The 24252-nt window shown below is 40.6% G+C and overlaps 1 protein-coding gene across 3 annotated transcripts; it reads right to left on the bottom strand.

Moving 5' to 3' along the window:
- Positions 1-3066: 3066 nt before the first annotated feature.
- Positions 3067-19938, bottom strand: LOC128699402 (chitooligosaccharidolytic beta-N-acetylglucosaminidase). Of its 3 annotated transcripts, none has more exons than XM_053792077.2 (9): positions 19884-19938; positions 14214-14310; positions 11320-11482; positions 9916-10083; positions 8912-9124; positions 8151-8537; positions 7128-7274; positions 5969-6490; positions 3067-5148 (listed from the first exon to the last, which is right to left on the bottom strand). In XM_053792077.2, the coding sequence occupies exons 2-9, from the start codon at positions 14300-14302 to the stop codon at positions 4972-4974; spliced, it is 1866 nt and encodes a 621-aa protein (XP_053648052.1). In that variant the 5' UTR covers positions 14303-14310; positions 19884-19938; the 3' UTR covers positions 3067-4971. The 3 variants fall into 3 exon arrangements, with proteins under 3 accessions (XP_053648052.1, XP_053648053.1, XP_053648054.1); XM_053792078.2 differs by having other exon boundaries at positions 19858-19915; XM_053792079.2 differs by lacking the exon at positions 19884-19938 and adding an exon at positions 15499-15617.
- Between the last annotated feature and the right edge of the window lie 4314 nt (positions 19939-24252).

Here is a 24252-nt window from a genome sequence, read left to right as displayed (position 1 = left end):
AAGTGAACCAAATATACTCAGAACAAGGAAGAGAATGACAAGACAAACAAGCGTACGAAGAACTTAGCAGATGATTCAGACCTTGAGTGTGTGCAGATGTCAGAAGTATTTTAAATATTTATAAACGTGACAAAGGTTTGGTGCAAATATTTCTGTAAATATTTAAAGAAGACCGAGTCACAATAACAAGGATCATTATGAATATAATAATGGTAAACAATGGTATACATTACTAACAAGCTGATAAGTAAGACACATGTGAAAGTTAGGTATCTTTATTCCGAAACGTTTCGCCTTCACAGTAGGCTTCATCAGTTGAATACAGAGGAGTCAGTATATTATTATTATTATAATCAAGGGGAAGTGCTAAACCCGGAGGATTATACAGCGCCTGGGGGGGGGGGGATGTGGAAGGCATTCAGGCTTAATTCGGTGAACTGGAGCACAGATCCAATTCCCTAAATCAAGAGCCCCTCACCAGCATCAAGGAACCTTCCTTGAGGGGTAGGAGTCAGTATAAGCAGTGAATATATCAAGATGTAATTAGTCCATCATCTTCGAAGACGTAGTTTTAAGATAATCAGTCCCTCAGTCATGATGCTAGTGAAGGGCTCTTGTTTCAAGGTACCGGAGCTAATAATAGGTGAGGTATGCTTGTATCCGGCTAAGCGCTCTCAGTCATCTCAACCTGTGTTTCCAGTTCGTAAATCCATTCTGTGAAGGATACTGTGTCAGAGGTCATACATCAAGTCCGCCACTCCTTCACATTCTTGCCCACTCCTGTAATTCAGCTATGTTATGAACGCAGGATTTTCTTTTTTTCTGTATCCATGCTAGTCTATAACAAAGTATGAGTTACTAGGTTATGATTAATTATTATCTAAATAATATGGGAGGTTGCGAAAGGCAGCTATAAATTGATTTGTTTTTATTATTAGTAGTAGTAGTAGTACCATATTTTATTATTGTTATTACAGAGAACCATTAGACCCGTGAAGTGTAATTAGTCAGTTACCATTTTGTCCAAAGCACTTGTCACTAAGACACTTGGCCTGTTTTGTGTGTGTGTGTGTGTGTGTGTGTGTGTGTGTGTGTGTGTGTGTGTGTGTGTGTGTGTGTGTGTGTGTGTGTGTGTGTGCGTGTGTTCAGCTGTCACCACTCTCACGCACTCAAAATACTCACACGGTGGAGTGCGTGGGTCTACCCTCTTTTTTAATTAATGCTGTTGTTGTCATGCATTCATTAACATTACTGGGATTTGCAAAACCCGTAGGGGTAATACAGCGCCTGGGAAATTACCTGGAGAGAGTTCCGGGGGTCAACGCCCCCGCGGCCCGGTCTGTGACCAGGCAACTATATACAGGGAGGCAACTATATACAGCTCAGGGAAGGGAAGAACAGTACTATTTCTTTATATCAAAAGTTTCAAATTGGCATCAAGGTACCCTTTTCCCCTACTCGTACAACAGTGCCATGCACTCATATAAGTGTCATGCACTCATACAAGTGCCATGTACTCATAAAACAGAGTGCAGCACAGAGCCTAATATTACTTGACAAAACTTTGCAGTCTAGCAAGACTTGATAAAGCTGTACACAGCGAAACATGACGTCATTAAAGACTACACAGAGGGACAACATTGTGTCATAAAGTTCTACACAGAGCGGGTCTTATTCATATGATGGCCCACCGCTGGAGCTTTTGGTCATCTGACCAAGGCCTTTCGTTGGCTTACCGATCCATCCCTTTAAAAATTAGGGCTATAAATATCTCCGTCGCCCTGCGTTGCTGTGTTCCTAGTGTCAAGTACGGTGTGGTGGTGGATTAGAGAAAGTAGCGATAAAATTGGACGATGCGGTGGTGGATTATAGAAGGCTTGGTATTTGCTCAGGCTGATGCGGCAATTATTCGGATGACTGGCTAAAAAATAGGGTATTTGATAAGGCATTGACCTGGTGAGTGCTATCATAGGTAAGTGCCTACTGAGGTAAGCTCCCCACACCACCCATCCTGTAGCGACGAGCGTGAGGTTTTCGACGATTTAAGCATTGATACTGTCTATCGTGTCATTTGTTACACAGCAGTTTGTGTAACGGCATTATTGATGGTTAAATATATACGAATATAGATAAATAAAGAAGCCTTACATATTATTATTATTAATAGTAATACATAGTGATATATGTACATAGAAGCTATAAAACCGTAGGGGTTATATAGCACCTAGGGCAGAGAAGGCAACAGCTTTCATCCAATTAAGGGATGGGTCGCCCCAGTTACATGGATCAAGAGCCTTTCACCATGGTAAAACACCCCACTAGAATAAACGTACATAAGTTTGGTATCTTTAATTTAGTTGATAAGGCTGGGAAACCAGCGTTTGGATACAGCTGTCTTCTCTGATTGATAAAACTCTCGCTGTTAGGATAGGACGGTTCCCTGGGCCTGGTCCGGGACCGTGGTATGGGGGCCATGACTCCAGGAGGTATCAACAGGTTAGTATAATTTGATTAAAGGTATATAATACCTAGAAGTTTTTGAATTATACGCAGAAGGAACACATCGGTATCTATATTGTTGCACAATCATTACTTTACTCATCAACAAACGAACAGGTCAGATGAGGTCACTGAGGTTGAGGTCAGAGGTCAGTTTCCTCAAGGTAAAGAGTGTCGTTCCACTTGGCCATTAATTTAAACCTTAATATATATATGCAATGTACAATCTCCGTATGAACTTCACATATAATAACATAATAGTCAGACCCTTGTTTTCACATTGTAATTCGCGTTCAATCCGTATAGGTCACACACTAAATGTCCTAATACATCAAATCTGTATACTCTGCATAAGTAGTTTTCAACTCACAGATGTACCGTAATGGTATAGTTTCTCACACTCAGGTATAAAGCAATCAACTGTGTATAAAAAGTTTATAGTTATTATTTTATATAAACATATATATATATATATATATATATATATATATATATATATATATATATATATATATATATATATATATATATATATATATATATATATATATATATATATATATATTATCTAATACATAATTCACATCATATAATTTCATTTGAAACAGTAGGTAATTCAGTGCCTGGGGAATAAGAGGTAATCAGGTTTGATAGACGGAAAGAGTACCCCTAACTGCTTGGATTAAGAGCCCTCAACAGCATCAAGGCACTTGAATACAGTACTACAGAGAAGATACACTGCAGGTGCAGACTGCCGTGTCTGACACAACCCTGCAGTGGTGATCGTGTTTTATTTGCCAAAGTACAGAAGTTCCTCTTGACTAGTCTTAAGTCATATGTTAACTTATTATTATACTTTCTATCCCTTTTTTAATTCAAAAGGCTGTCTCCCGGTAAGGTGGGATGAGCCAAAAAATAAAACACATTCACAATCATTCATTCAATCGACTTTTTTCCGGATACAGGAGGATCCCCTCCCCCATTCACAGTGATTCGCTTTACGGCATTTTGTTAATGCAGCGGTTTTCAATTATACCTATTCACCATTTATTCAGATTTCCTACAATAAATATATTCACCACTCACTATAAGCTAAGGACGAAAATATTTTAAGGTAAATAATGTGTACTGTATATGCATTTTTTTAGGCCTAGCTTTACTGCTCACTTAATAAACATGTTATCAGGTTTTTATATACATTTGAAAGTGAAGAAAACTGTTTCACTTTACAGCAATTTTAGCTTTACAGCCGTAACCAGGAACCTAACTTGCTGCATAAGTGGGGCCCTTCCATATTATTATTATTTTGACAGGTGTTGTAGTCATCGCTCTCTTAAGTTACCTCAATATTATCTTAAAAATCTCGTAGTTATCGTTGTTCAAGATGTATCTTAATAGCACTAGTTAAACACTTAATTTTGCACTAATATTTGGCAAGTCAGTAAAATAAATGGACATGGGCCAAGCCTATGTTATACTGTTTTGATAAAAAATATAATTATTCCCTAGAACAAGTGTATAAATACCATTAACGACTGTCTTGACAACACACATGACAACAGTCTCCCTGATACGACTTTTATCAAATGCGGACCAGTGACTGCTTCAACATCCTCTGGGTTAAGGGAGCTAGGTTGCTCATCCCAATTAAAAATAACTAAAGATCACTACCCAGCAGTTCATCTTATAATTCTTCATTGGTATACAACATATATATTTTCATTGATCTAATATATAGTTGTACTTAATATAAGGAATTCTTAATATAATAATGAAGCTGGTGTATTTAGCTAAAATTATTCGACATTTTTCTGGTTACTTTGCTACTGATTTATTTAGCTGATAAATGGCGCAGGTGAAAAATTTACATAACAAATAGTTCCAGTAACTTGGATTAATAACACCGATGAGAGGTGTATAACTTGATTACACAGGGGAGTTTGTACCGAGAGGTATTATCTATCAGTGTACACACATTCAGGCGTGTATGCGTATATACAACAAGAGGTGTGTACATTTCCGTGTGCGTATACAAACAGGCGAGATATCTGTGTAAATACACCGAGGTGAGCATGTACACTAAAAAGTGTGTCTGTGTACATACCTATAAAGGGGTGTGTGTGTGTCTGCACCTCTTAGCGTATCTTTCAGCATGGATACACTGAGAGGTGTATATAGCTAATTTATTTACACCTTTAGACTTCCTTGCTACTCGCTGTCATAGAAAATTAATATCATGCATTCATTTAATATAATCCCTATAATTACCATCGTAGTTCCACGTGTTAACACAAAAATTAAACTAATGCACCGTCTTGCACACAGGCACACTGCAGTGGCACTATGAACAAAAATACAATTGAAGAAGCAGGTTCTCTCACCAGCTTAACATCAAAGACCTGGTCCCACCACTCTTTACACCTTGATGTAAAATAAACATTAATATATTCCTTGTAGATCATTGGTGACAGCTCACAGGTAACAGTGACCTTCGTTCTGGCGGCACCATTCGGGCTGGACACGCTGGGCCATAATACCCCTCCTGACCAGTCGTTGTCTGTGGTGGACGAAGCGGGTCTCTGCGGCTTCCCAGTTGGTGTCTGGGTTGGTCCACAAGCGCTCAGCCAGAGCCGCTCCACGGGGCCAAAGCTGGAGCAGATATTAACACATGTCATCTTTAAAAGAATATATACCATGGTTTCTATAAGTATTATCCAGAAAGCAGAGGAAGTGTTGGCGAGGTGGTTTGGACATTCAGAGAGGATGGAACAAAATAGAATGACTTGGAGGGCATATAAATCTGTAGTAGAAGGCGGGGTAGGGGTCGTCCTAGAAAAGGTTGGAATGAGGGTGTAAAGGAAGTTTTGTGTTTGAGGGGCTTGGACTTCCAGCAAGCGTGTGTGAGCGTGTCCGATAGGAGCGAGTGGAGGCGAATGGTTTTTATGACTTGACGTGCTGTTGGAGTGCGAGCAATGCAACATTTATGAAGGGATTCAGGGAAACCAGTTAGCCGGACTTAAATCCTAGAGGTGGGAAGTACAGTGCCTGCACTCTAAAGGTATGTTGATATATTGCAGGTTTTTAATTGCAGTGTAGGCACGCCTTTGGCAAGATGGTGACGAATTGATGATGATAAAAGTGTTTCTTTTTCGGGTCACCCTGCCTTGGTGGGAAACGGCCAGTGTTAATAAAAAATACAATGAGCTGGATCCGAATGGTTTACTGTGCTGCCGACAATAGTGAAGAAGACATTTTGCAGAATAAGCTGTTATTGGGACAATGTTTTGTTCTACTTAGAATATTACTGAGCTTTATGAAACTCTACACAGAGCGAAAATTTCCCCCTTAAAAAAGCTTCTTCTGCAAAGTGTTTTTCCTGTCAACAACACTACAAAGCATATTTTTAACATAGCCTATTATTCATTTCAGTATAATGTACACAGATTAGGTTATTTAAGATATTACTCACCTTTGAATCTAGAGTGGTGTCGTCCACATGATGACTCCAGAGGACTGCCTCTCCTCCAAGAATAAGATTTCTGTGTGAAGATCCAGTAAGTGTTGCTGAAATGTTGTTCGGACTGTTGTCGTAGACGGCTTGCCAGCCCTTGTAGTTAATACACCAACTTTTACCACTAGGACTCAGGTTTCCAAACCCACATCCCAAATTCCAGGCATCCTGGTTGCTGAAGATAACCCGATAACCCTTTGTTAGTAGGCTCTTGATCATCTTATCAGTCCTATTCGTTAGGATCTGGATGATATATTGCTGTGGGTCTAGGTGACTCTCAATGCGATCCTTCTCCGTAAGTTGAGAGGTCCATAAGATGCCAGGAATCTGTTTACCCTGGTTGGCTTGAGTAAGGAGGTCGAGAGCAGACTTCTGGAAGCTTCCCCAAAGTCTGTAAAACGATTCGTGGTCTCGGCCATGGCCCTCTTTCTCTAGATGGGCCACGATCTCTTCTGTCGTGTTCCAGCAGTTAAGGTTCACCTGGGAAGAGATACCACGACAGTGATAGTGAAACCACCAAATAATAATATACACTACTAAAGGTGTCACGTGTACATTAATATAACTTATTACAAAACATGTTAATTTTAATATGGCCTGATTATATTTCAAGCCGTCAGTATGATAGGGGTACCTCACTGTGGGAGTCTGAAAGAAAATGATGAAAACAAAGAAACAATTGTATCAGTTTAATCTCTACCATTATTCTTTCTCATAAGATATGCTTGAATGAGGGGACAGGGGATATTGAATGCCAGTGACACCTTCCTTGGTAGCTGAGGTGACACAGATGTTGACATCAAGTTAAAATGAGTTTAGTCTTTTAGGAGACTGAAAAAAATAGAAATAAAAAAATTGTATACAAGAGTGACAGTCTTTCATTCGTTTCTGGTTGGAAAGTTTAATGTAACTCCTAGTCTTCTCAACCAGAACCGAGCCGCGATTCTCACTACTAGGCTAAAGCAGATGGTGTTAATCCTTCATATATGTTAGTAGTAGTGCATGACTGTACTGCTATTAGTGAATGATAGCTTGAGCTTCCACCCCTCATCTGAATGACTCATGTTTAGCATTTCGTATAAAAAAATAAGAAAAGGTGAAGTTCAGCATTAGCTACCTTGCTTCCTCCGAAATGAAACAGGTCAAGCGGAGAGAAAATGTCCAGCAGTTCCTTGTAGATCTGAGCCAAGATGTTGTACGTGTTGTTGTTGATGATGTTGAGTTGACCACAGGGCGGCTCCACACAGTATGACTGCCACGGCTCCTGTACCAAGCATACCACTCAATAATTTTTCTACAGACAGTCAATTTAAGTACATGTCACATCGTGATATTTCATTTTCTAAAACCATTATCAGGCTGACTGCCAAATTATTTAATTCATTATAAACATTATCAGGCTATTTTTTACTGAATCCCGAATCTTAGTAAATCTTTTATGATAACATTCACAAACTAATATCACACATTAAACCTTCCTCTACCTATACTAGATTATAATTACGTGGAAATTTTCTAGCACCTGGCACTGATATGTATATACTGATAGTTTACTTTAATCCTTATTTAGGGATCAAAGTATATATACGAATCTGTTGATTAAAGGTTGCGTGCTACCTTAATGACCATAGTTTTGTCAAGTATTTAAACTCCATTAACCAATCAACCTGACACTGTGATACTCATTTTCCTAATCATCAGAGAAACTCAACAGGTAGTCAAGTTCAGTGGCACTGTGATGAATGAAGAGATTTACTGTAATTAATATAATGAAGAGAAAGTGCTATACCCATAGGGAGAAAGGCATACTACATTTGGGGAACATAAGATAATCATGTTTGATTAAGGGGGAGGGTATCTACCATTCCTTGAATCAAGAGCCCTTAACCAGCATGAAGGTACCCTCTTTCCCTCCTTGGAGAGTTGTATGCACATTATAGAAGTGTGTTAAAACAAAATGTAATGATAGCACAAAAACTTATAGCAGAGCCAGCCATTATCTGCATGTCATTTCGCGCCCATGTCCCTGATCATTGCTTCAAAATTCATGTTAGCGAAATGTGAAATTAGTCTTAATCTCCAGTAAATATGTGTCCTATCATACCTGTCTTTTTTTCTTTCAAAGCAACTAATAAATCACCTGGTTGAGACAGACACCTAGCTTGCCCAAACCCTGCTTCTGGGCCCACTGCCACCCGTTGCCTGCGTGGGCAGGAGCAGGAAACTCAGGCAGCACCCGAACCCCTCTCACACGACCGTATTCCACCAGGTGCCGAACATCTGCCGCCCGATAGATCTCACGGGGTGAATAGGCGCCAAAGAAAGCCATTCTGGGTAGGCTCTCAAGGTACAGTGGAAAGGAGTGTGTGTCTGTGATGTGCCAGTGGAGTGTGTTGAGCTTGCTGGCCGCCATTGCGTCCAAGGTGCGTTCAATGGCCCTCACGCTGAAGAAGTTTCGGGAGGTATCAAGGAGAATGCCTCGGTACTTGTAGACTGGAGCGTCGACCACTGCCGCCGTAGACACGATCTGTTAACGCCAAGTATATTAGATGACGACACATAAGAAAGTATACTTCAACATCCTGATATACAATAATAACAATTAGTAGTAGTAGCAGTAGTATTAATAGTTTTGGTTCAATTCAGTATAGTTCTTCACCAAATGTGGCATAGTATAAACATCATATATTGCATACACCTACATTTACACAAATAAAATACTGCTGCACTATGCATTCCTCAGTAGGAGTAGTAGTAGTAGTATATGAAGCCGTAAACCCGTAGTTCATTCGATCCTCCGTTCCATAATCGTGAGTCAGAAACCTGGCCCTGGCAATCAGGATTTCCTCTGAGCCTACCTGAAAAACGCGCTACCTAAAAACGCAAGCCAGCTGAGCCTACCTGAAGAACGCCAGCCAATTCATCGTACTCGATCAGCTGAGAGAGCGTCTCCAAGGCATGACGTGCGCCGAAGAAGTCACCAGCGAGGACTGTAGCATTGGTAACGTCCCCCCGGGTGGTGATGCCCAGGGTGTAGGCCTCTGACGTCTCCAGTGACAGTCTAGTGACTCTTCCTGTAACAGTTACAGCTACGAACACACGATGACTGGTCACCTGTTCACGATTAAAAATAAGTATTATAAAAACACAAGTCACATTAGAAATCCTGTATTAAATGCATAAGCCATACTTGTAACAAAGGACATTAATCCGAACGTATTCTTTAATTCATGGTTTAAAGAACATGGTGATTATTAGACGGAGTATCAAGCCTCCAGCAATCCTTGTGTTGAATGACTCACAAAGATTAATTAAAACACTAACCAGTGACCACCTCCTTGGATCGAAACCGATTATTTGAGTGTTAGATAGGAGTGAATGGAGACGAATGGTTTTTGGGACCTGACGAGCTGTTGGAGTGTGAGCAGGGTAATAATATTTTGTGAAGGGATTCAGGGAAACCGGTTAGCCGGACTTGAGTCCTGGAAATAAGAAGTACAATGCCTGCACTTTAGAGGAAGGGTTTGGGATATTGACAGTTTGGAGGGACATCTAAACTGTCGTATCTGAGCGCCTCTGCAAAGACAGTGATTATGTATGAGTGATGATGAAAGTGTTGAATGGTGAAAGGTTTTTCTTTCTTTTCGGGTTTTTCTTTCTTTTGGGGTCACCCTGCCTCGGTGGGGAAACGGCCGAAGTTAAATAATAATAATAATAATAACTTTAAGCAGTGACCTACAGACTCCAATGAGACAATTATGTTTCAAATGCATTATTTCGGAATATTCTTGTTAATTTAGCTGCTCTATATTTTTTTAATAATACATTTATTTTTGGTTGTGTATTTATTAAATATATGTTTAATGTTATAAGACACTTTAAGTGAAGTTTTCCCCCTTTAATACCTGTTTGTGGAAGGGGCCCATCACCGTTGCTTTGCCTCCTCCCTCAGGTATGTTTTTTCCCACATTGTCTCTGAAGATATGGAAGGCCTTCTCTACCAGTTCCTTTACTTGATCCGTCGGAGCTGTTATCCCTCGCAGCGTCAGGGACTCCAGCAGGAAGTGGACAGTCTGTTGGATAAAAGGGTTGAGTTGTTACTTTATCAAGAAGCGGACAGTCTGTTGGGTAAGTGGGCCGAATGTTTCATTATCAGGAAGTGGACAGTCTGTTCGGTAAAACAGCATAAACTTCATTATAACCCTTTACCAATACTCCACCTCTAAAATCTACATTACCAATAATATCAACGGTAATCTAAGTAACAACTCAAAAGTACTTTCATTACCAACAATACCGTTAACAACAATTCTACTGCCATCTCTATTAAAAACAACACTACAATCAACACCTGGAACTGCGCCACCCAGACCCATCAACATCACTATCCACCTCACGACTAACAATATATCATAATTTCGTAACACACGCAAGGATTTTCTCAACTCCCCGGAACTGCTTCACATCCCCCAGCAATAGTTTATTAAAAAGTCCAAAGTCATAATCACGACTTCTTTCAAAACCATGATGAACCTTTAATACTTCCGATTTAAACAAATCAGAATGAGTAGCTTTAAAAATAGGTTAGACAGGATGAAAATTAGACACATGTGTAACATCTGGGTATCTTTATTGTAGATTTTTCGCCAACCAGTGGTTTAACAATACAAATTTAAGGACATAAATGAAAGACAATAGAACTATAGACAAAAGAAGAGCCAGCTTTCTTGCTTGTGCTTCAGACTCTTGTTGGTATTGTGTACTATTCATGTACAGGTTAGACAGGTACATGAGTAGGTGTGACTTGGACCTGCCTAGCATGGGCCAATAGACCTGCTGCAGTGCTCCTTCTGTATGTTCTAATGGCTTGACTGGGTTACCTTAGGTTGGATCTACATAATTTATCACTAATGTATGCCTACAAGACTTATTTACTTTCTAAACTATTGTACAAATTTATAATGCTGTCTGGAAAATTATTTACAAATTTCCTAAAAGCAGTAGTGCTTTATTTGCCACTAAACAGGACAAGTGTCTCTCGACACTAGAAAGCAAAGTTTTTACCCCATTTAAAAAAAATCTTTCCACATACTGTAGTAATGACCTAGGATTTTCTGAATAAAACCGATCTTCAATATGATAATGGTATGTTGTGTCTAATTTTCATCATGATAATGGTATAATAAGTTGATAAGTAAGACACACGTTTCAAAAAGCCTACTGTGTATGCGAAACGTTTCGGAATGAAAATACCTAACTGTTCCACAAGTGTCTTTATCAAAGCTTGTTTTATCTCAACAAGGACTCACCTGTGGAGCTATTTTGAGGAAGCCTGTGGGTGAGGGCCAGATGGTGCTGTCTTGACCACAGGTCAGTTTACATGTGCTGAGATCAGCTAGGCTGCGAACACCATCGTTCTCCTGCTTCACGCATGTCTCATTTATACACCTCCATCCCCATGGACTCGTTAACCTGAGACATACAGAGTAGTCACACTCCTAGAACACTAATGTTTCGTACCTTTGATTTTTTATATGGGTTGGTCGGTTTATTTGGTTCAAAATCTATCGACTACACGAGGATTTAAGGCAACATGTTACTTGTACACCATCAGCTAAGGATCCTGTAATCCCTAAAACATCCCCGAGTTTACTTTAATCCCTAAAATATGTGATTAAAGTAAACCCAGGGCATATAATTCTGACAACATGGTGAATTATTGCAAAAAATTGGATCTTCGATGTTTAACATTATTAGGATACAGAAACTACCACCAAGACATACTTAGTACGTACTGCCAGACACCAAAGTAGTTAAAAATATTTCTCTTTCACCAAAGGAAAGATCAAAGTCGCTGCTGCTACTACTACTATTACTACTACTGCTGCTGCTGCAACTACTGCTACTACTATTACTACTACTGCTGCTGCTAATACTACTACTGCTGCTACTACTACTACTATTACTACAACTACTTCGCACCATTTCCTTTGGTTCCTGTATGTCTTCCTTCTCGTTGCTCTTTGTTAGACTGGACGAAATCTCTTGTGTCTTATTCTCCGTACATAAACCCGTATATGGAGTGGAAAATCTACTATCACATCTTACTTATTTCAAAACATAGGCATTCCCATCTATGTGCCCTCAAAAACATTATACAATTTTTTACATCTATTTGTAAAACAATTTGAAGATTTTTTCTAAGTGAAAAAAAATCTTTTTCTGCAAATGATGAAGCAGGAAGCCAGCTTAGAGCTTCGTCCAGTCATTAAAAAGTTCTACTAAGCTGGTCAGTATATGACTAAGATCCCCAACACGAATAATGTTCATATTTCTCCTGACAAATAGTCACCACCTAGTGGTCAGACAGGTTTCCCAGGTCGACCTAAGATAAACTGTCAGGTCAACTTCCAGAGGTTAAAAATAGACTTGATAACTACCTGCGTGGATATTTGGTGTGTGAACATGACCACTCTAACACCTGCCATTGAATAGGCTTACTGCAGCGTTTCTTTATTCTTGTTTTAATATGGAGCTGTGGAGGTGTGACCAGGAGGCCTGGTCACAGTCCGGGCCGCGGGGGCGTTGAACTCTCTCCAGGTAAACTCCAGGAAGGTAGGCTTGATGCAAGGAAGGAAATGGTAACTCCAGTTCCTTATATCAAAAGCCCTTCATCAGCTCCTCCCTTGAAGGAGAGGTTGAGAAGCATTGCGACGAGTGTGCCACAACAGGGTAAAATCAAATAACTTTAATACTGCAGCGTGACCTATGACCTGGTGGAAAGTATAGTGGGAGGTGGCACTGTAACGTGAACTTAAACTTAAGATCAGTCCACGTTTAGAGTCCCGACATTATAAATTTATAACTTTAACTGAAGAGTTATAACTTAATTTACTTTAAATAATTACCTTCCAACGGATTTTTCTATAACTATAGAAAGAACGTCTTCAATAAATATCGTTATCACAAGCTTCTGATGATGTGTTGATTGCAACACGAAAGGTCTAGTTATTCAACTCCCCCGTGGTTTTCTGCGTGCATATAATATATATATATATATATATATATATATATATATATATATATATATATATATATATATATATATATATATATATATATATATATATATACATGTGGAAAATTGCATTTATCTGAATGTAACTCATTATGTACATAACAGAAAATGATAACAAAGATAATTATTATTTATCAGAGTTACATAGACAAGTAGGAATTTGGGACACCTAGGTCGCAAAAAATGTCCCCCTTCGATACCTACCACTGTCATATCCACAAGTTGCTCTGGACCTATTAATCATAAATGATTTGTATCACCAGGAATGCTGGTAAATATATAAATTTGTGGACTGTATATTAAAAATAATAAATTATAGATACACATATATACACATTTACACAACAGAAGGAGAATATATCTTAATCATAACACTCACCAATTTGACTGGAGATTAATGTGTCATGTACAGGACCCCCCCTTTTGCCAACATTTATGAAGAATTTACTGGCCAGAAATTAAACATAATTTAGACAGCTTATCTGAGGTTCCTGGAGTTGTCCTGTCCTGTCGCCTGATTCTCAAATTATGCAGGAATGCACATCCAACAATTTCGCCTCCTATTTGAGAGGTGTCAGCCCAATTTTAACCTCTAGAGCACGAAAAATTCTTCCCATTATTCACAACGTGTTATTCAATTCAAACAAAATGGCGACTCTCCCTTCTCCCCAGGCTGTTTCCCATTTTCTATGACATAAATGTTATTAAATACAGTATGGCCATTTATATACATATAAATACTGAATTTCTGGAAAATATATACAGTGTTTTCCACACATGTATATAAATTTTTGCTTCGTATATGTTGTAATGCATTACATTGTACAAATTAAAAAAAAAGTAAATTTTGGAGTTAAGCTTTGGCCCAAACAATATCAAGAAAGCTATATTGTTCTGTATGACAAAATAAAATCAACATTGATAATGTGGGTATCATCGATAACTCAAACATCACTTGAACCGATCTGACACATCGAAATTTTATAAACATTAATTAACTTTCTAGCCTCAGTAATGGCACCCAACACGAAATGAATTTGAATCTCTTGAGAAGGCACGAAGAATGAGTTTCATACACTAGTATGAAACATTATACCTGAAGGTATAATGAGTTTCAAAATATACCTGAAGGTGGTGCTGCAGGGTGGGACGCTGAAGACCAGACACACCAACAGGAAGATCCTCCCCACATCTGACGCTACTTTTGTAATCATTGTCTTATCTGGAAATAAAATTAAAACTATGCTGTCACAAAATAGTTACGATTATGCTGTTTTTTAGACGTGAATCATCATAATACTAACGGGGAAGAGCTAAACCAGAAGGGGTCATAAACTGTCAGGAGAATGGGGGAGGGGGTAATCGTGTTTGATTGAAGGGGAGGATAGGTCCAGTTCCCTGGATCAAAATCCCTTCGCCAGCATCATGGTACGAGGGAGACAGGTTGAACAGTGGAATTCACATCAATATCTCCGCAGTTGATGGTGACGAAAATGGTAACCCTAAACCATGATAGTGACCTACATGCATGACGATGATGGTGATGGTGATCCATAACCATGATGATGGTGATCTATAACCAAGATGATAGTGACCCAGAAGTATAATATTGATCCTTCGCCTACTTTCTCTCGATGGGTGTGTATGTTTCATGGGCCAACACCCACTGCCAGACACACACTTAGGATAGTATCATACACCCCTTCCCAAGCACACATAATTACGACATATAAGATTCTTAAGAGGCTTTGACAGAACAGATAGGGGCAGACTTTTCTGAAATCAGAGGCAAATATTTTTTTTAGTCTCAAGAGTGGAAAATAAATGAAATAGATGAGGAAGTGGTAAAGGCAAACTCAATACACATTTTCAATAATGCCAGCGTTTAAGAGACGAGGCCAGGAACTTAGCCTCGACCCCCGCAAACAATTCGGTGAGTACAACACACGCACACACACACACACACACACACACATTACAGTTTCCATCCTTTGTTCTCTATCACTATTAATTTCTGTGCGATAATCTGATAACACTTACATCATCCAGCACTTACATCATCATTTTGTGATTGGAAAGAGCAGTTCCCTTGTGGATGATTTTATTAAATACTATTTTTTTGTGTGGTTGGAAGGGGTTTCTTCCTTGGCTACTGGAGCAATAATGAATAAAATATGGGGTCAGGAGCTGAGACACAACCTCCGTAACTACTACTAAGTGAGAACACAGAAAGTGAAAGCAATAACTCCTTCACCTTCTTGGAACGCAAGGACAAATCTTTTTTAAATATGACATCATATGCAATCTTTCCAGTCAAGTTGGTCTACGTCAGCAATGTGCATCTTTACGTTAACCTTATTATCAAGACGCCTCATAGATCTTTTAACACATCACTTAGATCTTTGCTTACTTATAATCACGTCTCTCCTTCCTGCCACTGAAGGCTACTCTTAAAAGCGCAACACTAAAGGCCGAATGTTAAACTGCATGCAGCATCCAACACCAGGACAATAATATAGACGATAGGAGTAGGACTTGTCAAAACATTAGAATTTATGATACTCTGTACTGGTATTTCATTCTTTAAAAGTAGAGCAATACAAATCATTTTTATAGTAGCGATTCCCTTTTTTTGGTCGTCTTTCGGCAAATTTATAATAATAATCTGTATCTTTTGGCATCTCGACAAATTCAATACCCACATCTCTCGTCTCTTAAACCAGCACTCAAACCGGATATCGTTTTCATTCGCTTCTGTTCATTTTTAAACCATCCACTTATCTCTACATTATTCCGTATATTAATACTATTAATACTAAGTCCCATCACACTAAGATATACCTGAAGCCACAGTGATGCTCCGTTTATAACGTGAACAAAACAAATTCCGTCTTTTACATCAGTTCCGTTTTCTTTGGGAGATGTTTGTAGGTGGCACCACAAGGCCGTCTGTGAACCATGACTTCAGGTAAACTTTATTAAATGTTGAAATTCCTTTGAAATTAATGAAAAATTATTGCTCAACTCTGGATTCTCTCTCATACCTCTGTTTATGTGTCTTCACACCTGCTACTGTTTTGCTCATCGACAACTAAATAACAGAGGCAAATGAGAAATTAACTACTTCCTTTACTGTGGCCATGGACGATGCACATCCGTGTGGACATGCAAAAGCTCATGGCCATGGAGGATGCATGGAGGGAGGGGGTGAAAGAGGGGTCGTCGGGTGACGGTGGGTGAGGCAGGGAAGGTGTTGTATGTTAGGGGGTGAGGCCTGGCAGGAGGCATATGTTAAGGAAGGGAATGAAAGGGGCCGTGGATTGAGGCAGGAATGTGAATGAGAGGTCGTGAGAGAAGAAAAAGGGCGTGGATTGAGGCAGGTGTGAAGTGAGGTAGGGAATCATAAGGTGAGAGAGAAAGAGAAGGGCGTGGATCGAGTACATAGGAAAGACAGATGGCAGAGGACTTAAAAGTTAACATCAAGCCTATCTGCTGAGAAGTATCTACTTCTACCTAGATTTAGGACTATCATGTATTATATACGTGTATGTGTCAAGGACAGAAAAGCAGAAGGATCTCTCCCTACGCTTCAGCAACTGCTGGCATTAAAACAAGGGAAAAATATACGATATTATAATAAAAAAATACAGATATATAACTGAATAAAAGACGTAGGCTACACTACCTCTACTAAATCATTAAGTTTTTATTCGGGTACAGGTACACATAAATACAGTTACATAGTTTATCATACATAGAAGCATATGTGTAACTACCTAGGATAACCCAAAAAAGTCAGTGACATATCCATTGGGGTCCTTAAACTATTCCTTTTGCTCCACTGCCTTTCACAAAGCTGTGTACTTCCTAGTAGTTCTACTTTTGGGTACCACCAGGTCTGTTATGTCTGTCACAGCCCTGTACTTCTATTATTGACTCGGTTGCCTAATTTCAAACTGGCAGAAGTGTGCAGTAAGGTAGGGGTCGTGAGGTGACAGGATTAAATCAAGGGGGGGATAAAAGCTGAGATAAAGACAACTTTCTTTACCCTGCAGGCCACTGGCGAGACAAAAATTTCTCTCACACTGAGCTTGACACTCCGGCTGCAGGAACGAGCCTTGCTTTTTGTAAGAGAAAGCAAAGGGAAGGAAAGAGCGGAGAGAAAACGTAACACCAGAAAACAGACAAAAGAAAAATACACCACGAGAAAGTACATTTAAATTTCTTATTAGTTCAAGCTTTCCTAGATTCAAATTTTCCTTTTTTTTATTAATATGAGAAAAGTGAGAACATGATTTCAATTTTTATATTTACGAGTAACATAATGAATTAGTCACATCAAGAAGTCGTTGTGTACTACCATACAACTTCACCTCAGTTGCCTTTAAGGGGAGAGAGTATCTTGTTGCTGGTGAAGGGATCTGGATTAAAGGAATTAGATCTACCCTTTCTTAGATCAAACGTGACTACCTCCCATTTTTCAGGCGCTGTATGACCTTTACGGGTTTCCCGCATCCCCGTGAATATAATATACATTTATTTAAAGTATACAGATTGTATACTGTGAAGCTTAGTGTATCGTCACCTCGTAGAGATAATAATGGAACTGGTTAATCGAAGACAGTGACGTAGCTAGGCAGTAACAGAACGAGGGACAGGTTATCCCCTATACATGTAGGCAGTGATAGGAGAATATGGTCCTCCCTTGACATGGGAAGTACCGATTCTCCTGTTCTGTTCTATGGTACCACCAGACCATTCCCTCCTTATCCCCCTGATTGCAACAGTTAGGTGCCAGCCGCGAGCTGCGAAGGACGATGCTTAAATCAATTACAGTTTCTTGTCCCACCGAGTCCACTTTTACTTCGTTGTTTTTCCAGTTTTATGTCCATGCATCACGTCAGCGTTGAGTGTACAGTTTAAATCTTCCCTCCGGCGCCCGAAAGTCTTTTTCCTTTTCAAAAGATCACTACCTCATTAAAATTATTTTTAATATAGTTTTTTTTTCAATAACTTGTCTTCATCGACTCCGGAAGTTTTATGGTATGTCAGTCATAGATTCAAAGCTTTTACGGGGACGACGTGTCGCTCTTCGAAGAGCTTATTTAAGACATGACTTGATAAAGCTCTACATAGTTAAACGTTGTCTCAATACAAGTTGTCTCAGTATGTTAACTGCGTTGCAGTTGCCACCAGCCTTGAACATGCAGATAACCCCATGTCCTCTCCAAGATTACCTCTGACCCATTTTCCGTTGTTTTCCTGTTTGCATATCATTATTTAACTTTTTTCAGAAGTCATAACCATCTTCACTCGTGTAACAAAACACCTCAAGAAAATAAACCGATAGCAGTGAAACTCTGGATTTAAAAGTATGGAATAGGTAGGGGAGTGTAGGATGGTAAATATGGGAGAGGACAAGGATAAGTGTGGGAAAAAACAGGGTTAAGTGTGGGAGGGCAGGGATGTGTGTGTGGGAGAGGAAAGAGATGAGTATTCGGAGGGCAGGGATGTGTGGGAGAAAGCAAGGATGATAAGTGTAGAAGGCAGGGGAGATAAGTGTGGGAAAAGGCAGGAAAGAAGTGTGGGAAAAGGCAGGAAAGATTGATGTGGAAAAGGGCGTATGTAGTGTGGGAGGACGGGAGATGTGTGGGAGAGGAGAGGGGAAGTGTGGGAGAGGGCAGGGGAGATGAGTGTGGGAAAGGGCAGGGGAGATGAGTGTGGGAAAGGGCAGGGGAGATGAGTGTGGGAAAGGGCAGGGGAGATGAGTGTGGGAAAGGGCAGGGGAGATGAGTGTGGGAAAGGGCAGGGGAGATGAGTGTGGGAAAGGGCAGGGGAGATGAGTGTTGGAAAGGGCAGGGGAGATGAGTGTGGGAAAGGGCAGGGGAGATGAGTGTGGGAAAGGGCAGGGGAGATGAGTGTGGGAAAGGGCAGGGGAGATGAGTGTGGGAAAGGGCAGGGGAGATGAGTGTGGGAAAGGGCAGGGAAGATGAGTGTGGGAAAGGGCAGGGGAGATGAGTGTGGGAAAGGGCAGGGGAGATGAGTGTGGGAAAGGGCAGGGGAGATGAGTGTGGGAAAGGGCAGGGGAGATGAGTGTGGGAAAGGGCAGGGGAGATGAGTGTGGGAAAGGGCAGGGGAGATGAGTGTGGGAAAGGGCAGGGGAGATGAGTGTGGGAAAGGGCAGGGGAGATGAGTGTGGGAAAGGGCAGGGGAGATGAGTGTGGGAAAGGGCAGGGGAGATGAGTGTGGGAAAGGGCAGGGGAGATGAGTGTGGGAAAGGGCAGGGGAGATGAGTGTGGGAAAGGGCAGGGGAGATGAGTGTGGGAAAGGGCAGGGGAGATGAGTGTGGGAAAGGGCAGGGGAGATGAGTGTGGGAAAGGGCAGGGGAGATGAGTGTGGGAAAGGGCAGGGGAGATGAGTGTGGGAAAGGGCAGGGGAGATGAGTGTGGGAAAGGGCAGGGGAGATGAGTGTGGGAAAGGGCAGGGGAGATGAGTGTGGGAAAGGGCAGGGGAGATGAGTGTGGGAAAGGGCAGGGGAGATGAGTGTGGGAAAGGGCAGGGGAGATGAGTGTGGGAAAGGGCAGGGGAGATGAGTGTGGGAAAGGGCAGGGGAGATGAGTGTGGGAAAGGGCAGAGGAGATGAGTGTGGGAAAGGGCAGGGGAGATGAGTGTGGGAAAGGGCACAAGAGATAATTGTGGGAAAGGGCAGGAGAAATAAGTGTGGGGGGATAAAAGAGGTATGATGAGTGTGGTATAGAGTAAGACTAACAAGTGTGGGAGAGTAGTACTGCTCACCACAGACGTCACCACCACCAGTGCTCAACAAGGACTGGTCACTCGCCTTCCTAACTTCACTTTCTACCCGTTCCCCGTCTAACGACCCCCTAGCTTTGGCTCCGGCTTAGGCCTCACCACCTCCTTTGTTTATCTCTCTAAACCCCACATTTCCCAGCTTTTTACCTAGTTTATATTAATTTCAATAGGTACTTAGCTGTAGAAAACGCGATATTCTACTTTAATGTGCCAGTACAAAATTATTCTTTTATTTTGGTTATGGTAATTCACGCAAACGTAAATGTTGCAATGCCAAAGATACAGTCAGGGAAGGACCTCCGTGCCCCCATCATGGCACGAGAATCTGTTTTTATGTGTGTATTCACCCTGTTGTACATTGAGTTGGTTGAGTTCCAGCTCTTGGGCCATCCTAAAAAGACCTTCATTAACCAGAATGCATATATGATGAATTCGTGCACCTTAGTTCTTATAATTCACCGACTTTATACCTCCGAATCAACCTTTTGAATTTTGCGCTTTTCAGAGCTATTAATTATTATTATTATATATTTTTTCAATCTGTGATGGAATTCGTCTTTTATTACCTCTTTTCATTCATTTCCCCCACAAGGGAGGTTCCTTGATGCTGGTGAGGGGCTCTTGATCTAGGGAATTGGATCTGTGCTCCAGTTCCCTGAATTAAGCTTGAATACCTTCCTTCCCACTGGCGCTGTATAATTCCTTTGGGTTTAGCGCTCCTCCATGATGATGATGGTTTACCTTTAGAAGGTTTCGAGGGTCAACTCCCCCGAGGCCCTGTCTGAGACCAGGCCTCATGGTGGATCAGGGTCTGATCAACCAGGCTGTTACTGCTGGCCGCACGCAAGCTGACGTACGAACCACAGCCCGGTTGGTCGGGTACTGGCTTTAGATGCCTGTTCAGTGCCTTATTGAAGACAGCCAGGGGCCTATTGGTAATGCCCCTTATATATGCTGGGAGGAAACTGAACAGTCTTGGGCCCCGGACACTTATTGTGTTGTCTCTCAGTGTACTCGTGGCGCCCCTGCTTTTCATCGGAGGAATGTTGCATATTCTGCCGAGTCATTTGCTTTCATAGGGAGTGATTTTCGTGTGCAGGTTTGGTACCAATCCCTCCAGGACCTTCCAAGTGTATATTATCGTGTATCTCTCTCGCCTGCGTTCGAGGGAATACAGATCAACCCTTCCCAGTAGTTTTTAGATGCCTTATCGTACTTATGTGTGCCGTGAAAGTTCTTTGTACACTCTCCAGGTCTGCAATGTCGCCAGCCTTGAAGGGGGCCGTTAGTGTACAGCAGTATTCCAGCCTAGAGAGCACAAGCGATTTGAAGAGAATCATCATGGGCTTGGCGTCCTTAGTTTTGAAGGTTGTCATTATGGTGATAATAATAATAATAATAATTCTCTTCACTTACACTTAATATATATTCCAGTCTTACGTCCACAAAAAGCAGCAACAATGACTATACAAAGCATAGAGTTAAATGTAAGATGCTTCCTAGTACTGCACCTCAGGTGACTCCTATGTAAGCAACCATCTCCATGTTATTACACCTCTTGATATAAATGCAGTTAATCTGTTCGCATTCTTAGGAACTGCTATCTAAATCAGAGACAAAACTACGAAACTGAACACCTGCCATGTAGGCTGAAGGACTGAACACCTCAAATCTCCAATATATTAGTCACCTCTGCGTTCGACTGAAGAAGACTGCTGAGCAGGCGAAACGTCTTGGCAATAAAGATACCTAAATGTTGCACATGTGTCTTAATCATGATGCCGTCAAGTATCTGCATCCTTGCGCCAGGAAAACACAGCCTCTGCCTCCTCCTCTAAACTTTAGTAACAAAAGACCTGTACATAAATTTACCCCGGGAATCTCCGACAACATCCTTACCTTCACTAGCGGTCACCGTTGTAATGTTTTCGATGGCCGCCCCACACTCGTCAGGCATCACAAAGAAGGAATCAGCAGTCTCCACAAGTCTCCTGGACCTTCCTCATATTCATCTTCAGCCCTTGCCTTCCCACCAGTTTGCATTCGCTGTGGCTGATTTCCACCATCGACGCTGCCGGTTTTTCTCTTACTTGTTCGGGGAAGACCCTTGCACTCCTGAACTGCTGAATTTCCTTTCTAGTCTCCTCTAGCTCCGCCTTAACCTTACGGTACAGCTGCTCAAGGCTCAGAGAAGACATACCATCTGAGAGAGATGATATGTCTTCTTTGTCTTAGCGTACTCTCCTTATCATCTCAGAGACATGGAAAGGAGAGTACGCTAAGCCGATCTTCACTGACCCTGGAGACAATAATCAAGTGCTAAGTGACCCTCTTCACAATGACACACTCATAACATTAGTATCTTCATTGGTGTCTGAGGGTGAAGCAGCACGGAAATCACTGGGCTTATCTCAGTGTATCCAATAACATACTACAAGCATATCAAACGACACCGGTTAAGGGAGTGAATCTGCAGTATATGTTCTGATCGAAGCCATCAGTTTCTTAAATGCATGTTTACTTCATAGCCATTTATAAAGAAGTTCTTAGATTTCTAACGTCTGCTGCTGGGCATACTACTGACTTCACGAAGTCCAGGGACTAACAATAGATGGTGGTGCTGTAATGTGAGACTTAAGCGACGGCCATTGAACTTAGCCAGCATCCTGGGGAGTGACTAAGATTGCTAGTCTACAAGATAAGAGTCGATACCGATGAGCATGAAGCCTTCAAAAACATAAGAATTCCGAGGTTAAAAAACCGTTCTATATTAAATTCTTGTAGCTAAGTGAATTAATGCTAGTGGTGCTGGAACATAAGAAATTTGGTGGACACAGCAGAGAGAGAGTTGTCTTGTTCTGAGAGAAACCACAACTTGCCAGACTGAATTCTTCAATAAAGAATATTAAATTCCAAAAAATCAAAACCTTGTGATATCTGCCAGACAAGATTCACTGAACACCATAATACCTTTGAGCTGTTTTGTGAGTTACAATATGTCAAATTAAATTAATTCAAAAATTGTATGTCTTCGTATAGTATACAATGTGCAGCTTACATGTAATAAAATATTGGAAGATATATATGTCCGAGATATCTTCCAGAAATAATTTTTGTCATGACACGTCCTATGAAGTATCCACACCGCTTCTAGCAACAATTGCAAACTTTCAGTTCAATATAACTGTTAAAAAATATATTGATATAACGTTGGACTCAGTAATAAGCTCCAAGGAAAAACTGATGACATTGTGTCAGTTTACCAGAGCCAGTGAAACAAACCAGAGAAAACATGGATAACAAGTTTTGTGTATGGGTAACTAAATCCAATATGTATTCCTAGTAAGTGTGCTTGACAAACATAACAATATGCCAGCAGATACCCTGGAAAAATGCTACAGACGCTCACTAGTAAAACTGTCTTAATAAACTCATTGCTGGCGGTGGCCCGTGACCTGGTGGCTAAAGCTTCACACGGCGATGTCCGGGTTCGATTCCCAATGAGGAAAAAAACATTGGGCGTGTTTCTTTACCCCGGTTGTCTATATTCACCCATCAATAAAATGGGTACCTGGGAGTTAGTCGACTGGTGTGGGTCACATCCTGGGACAAAGCTGACCTAATTTTCCCGAAATGCTCAGCATAACAAGGGGCTTTCTATATAGTAGTATGTCATAGATGTCAGCTAGGCCTGTATACCATGTACTTGTAGAAACATATTATTATTGGAGGAAATACTCACATCATTCAGCGCACAGTAACTGTGACATTGTGTTCACTACCCATCATGGTTGTCCAGTTCCGTGGAACACAGTCTGTCCTGAACAAATTAGAACCTTAATCAGCTTTCAGACTGAAGATCTACCAAGTCCTAGAGGATTGTTCATAGACACGGTATGCTAGCGAAATTAATGGAGACATATGCTGCAAATAAAAAACAGCAGCCGAAACAGTTAAACTGCAATTCAGTGGATTATCCGAATATTTATTGTACGCTATAAACTGTGTAAACTGAGTGTTGCAAGTTGTAAATGTGTTTCAACATGAACATTGAACACGATAATTCAAACTTAAAATAATTAGTGTAAGTAAGTAAGTTGATTCAGGTATACACAAATACAGTTACATAGATTATCATACATAGCAGCATATGTGTAGAGAACCTGGGATAACCCAAAAAAGTCAGAAAATGGCTTATTTCCATTAACTGCAGTGCTTTGAAAAACATGCGATTAATTATTATTATTATTATTATTATTATTATTATTATTATTATTATTATTATTATTATTATTATTATTATTATTATTATTATTATTCTTGATTTTAATTATGTCCGACTTAGTTGTTA

This window comes from Cherax quadricarinatus, chromosome 61 (assembly GCF_038502225.1).
Source record: "Cherax quadricarinatus isolate ZL_2023a chromosome 61, ASM3850222v1, whole genome shotgun sequence".
In the NCBI taxonomy this organism is placed as follows: Eukaryota; Metazoa; Arthropoda; class Malacostraca; order Decapoda; family Parastacidae; genus Cherax; species Cherax quadricarinatus.
This window is presented reverse-complemented; position numbering and strand designations above follow the sequence as displayed.

What these genes read in the sequence shown, in the direction of transcription:
- LOC128699402 (XM_053792077.2), bottom strand. Translation starts at nt 14,302, where the DNA reads ATGATTACAAAAGTAGCGTCAGATGTGGGGAGGATCTTCCTGTTGGTG. An exon ending in TCCTCAAAATAGCTCCACAG is followed by an intron (nt 10,084 to 11,319) that starts GTGAGTCCTTGT and finishes TTTATCCAACAG; the next exon opens with ACTGTCCACTTCCTGCTGGA. An exon ending in ACACCACTCTAGATTCAAAG is followed by an intron (nt 5,149 to 5,968) that starts GTGAGTAATATC and finishes TATCTGCTCCAG; the next exon opens with CTTTGGCCCCGTGGAGCGGC.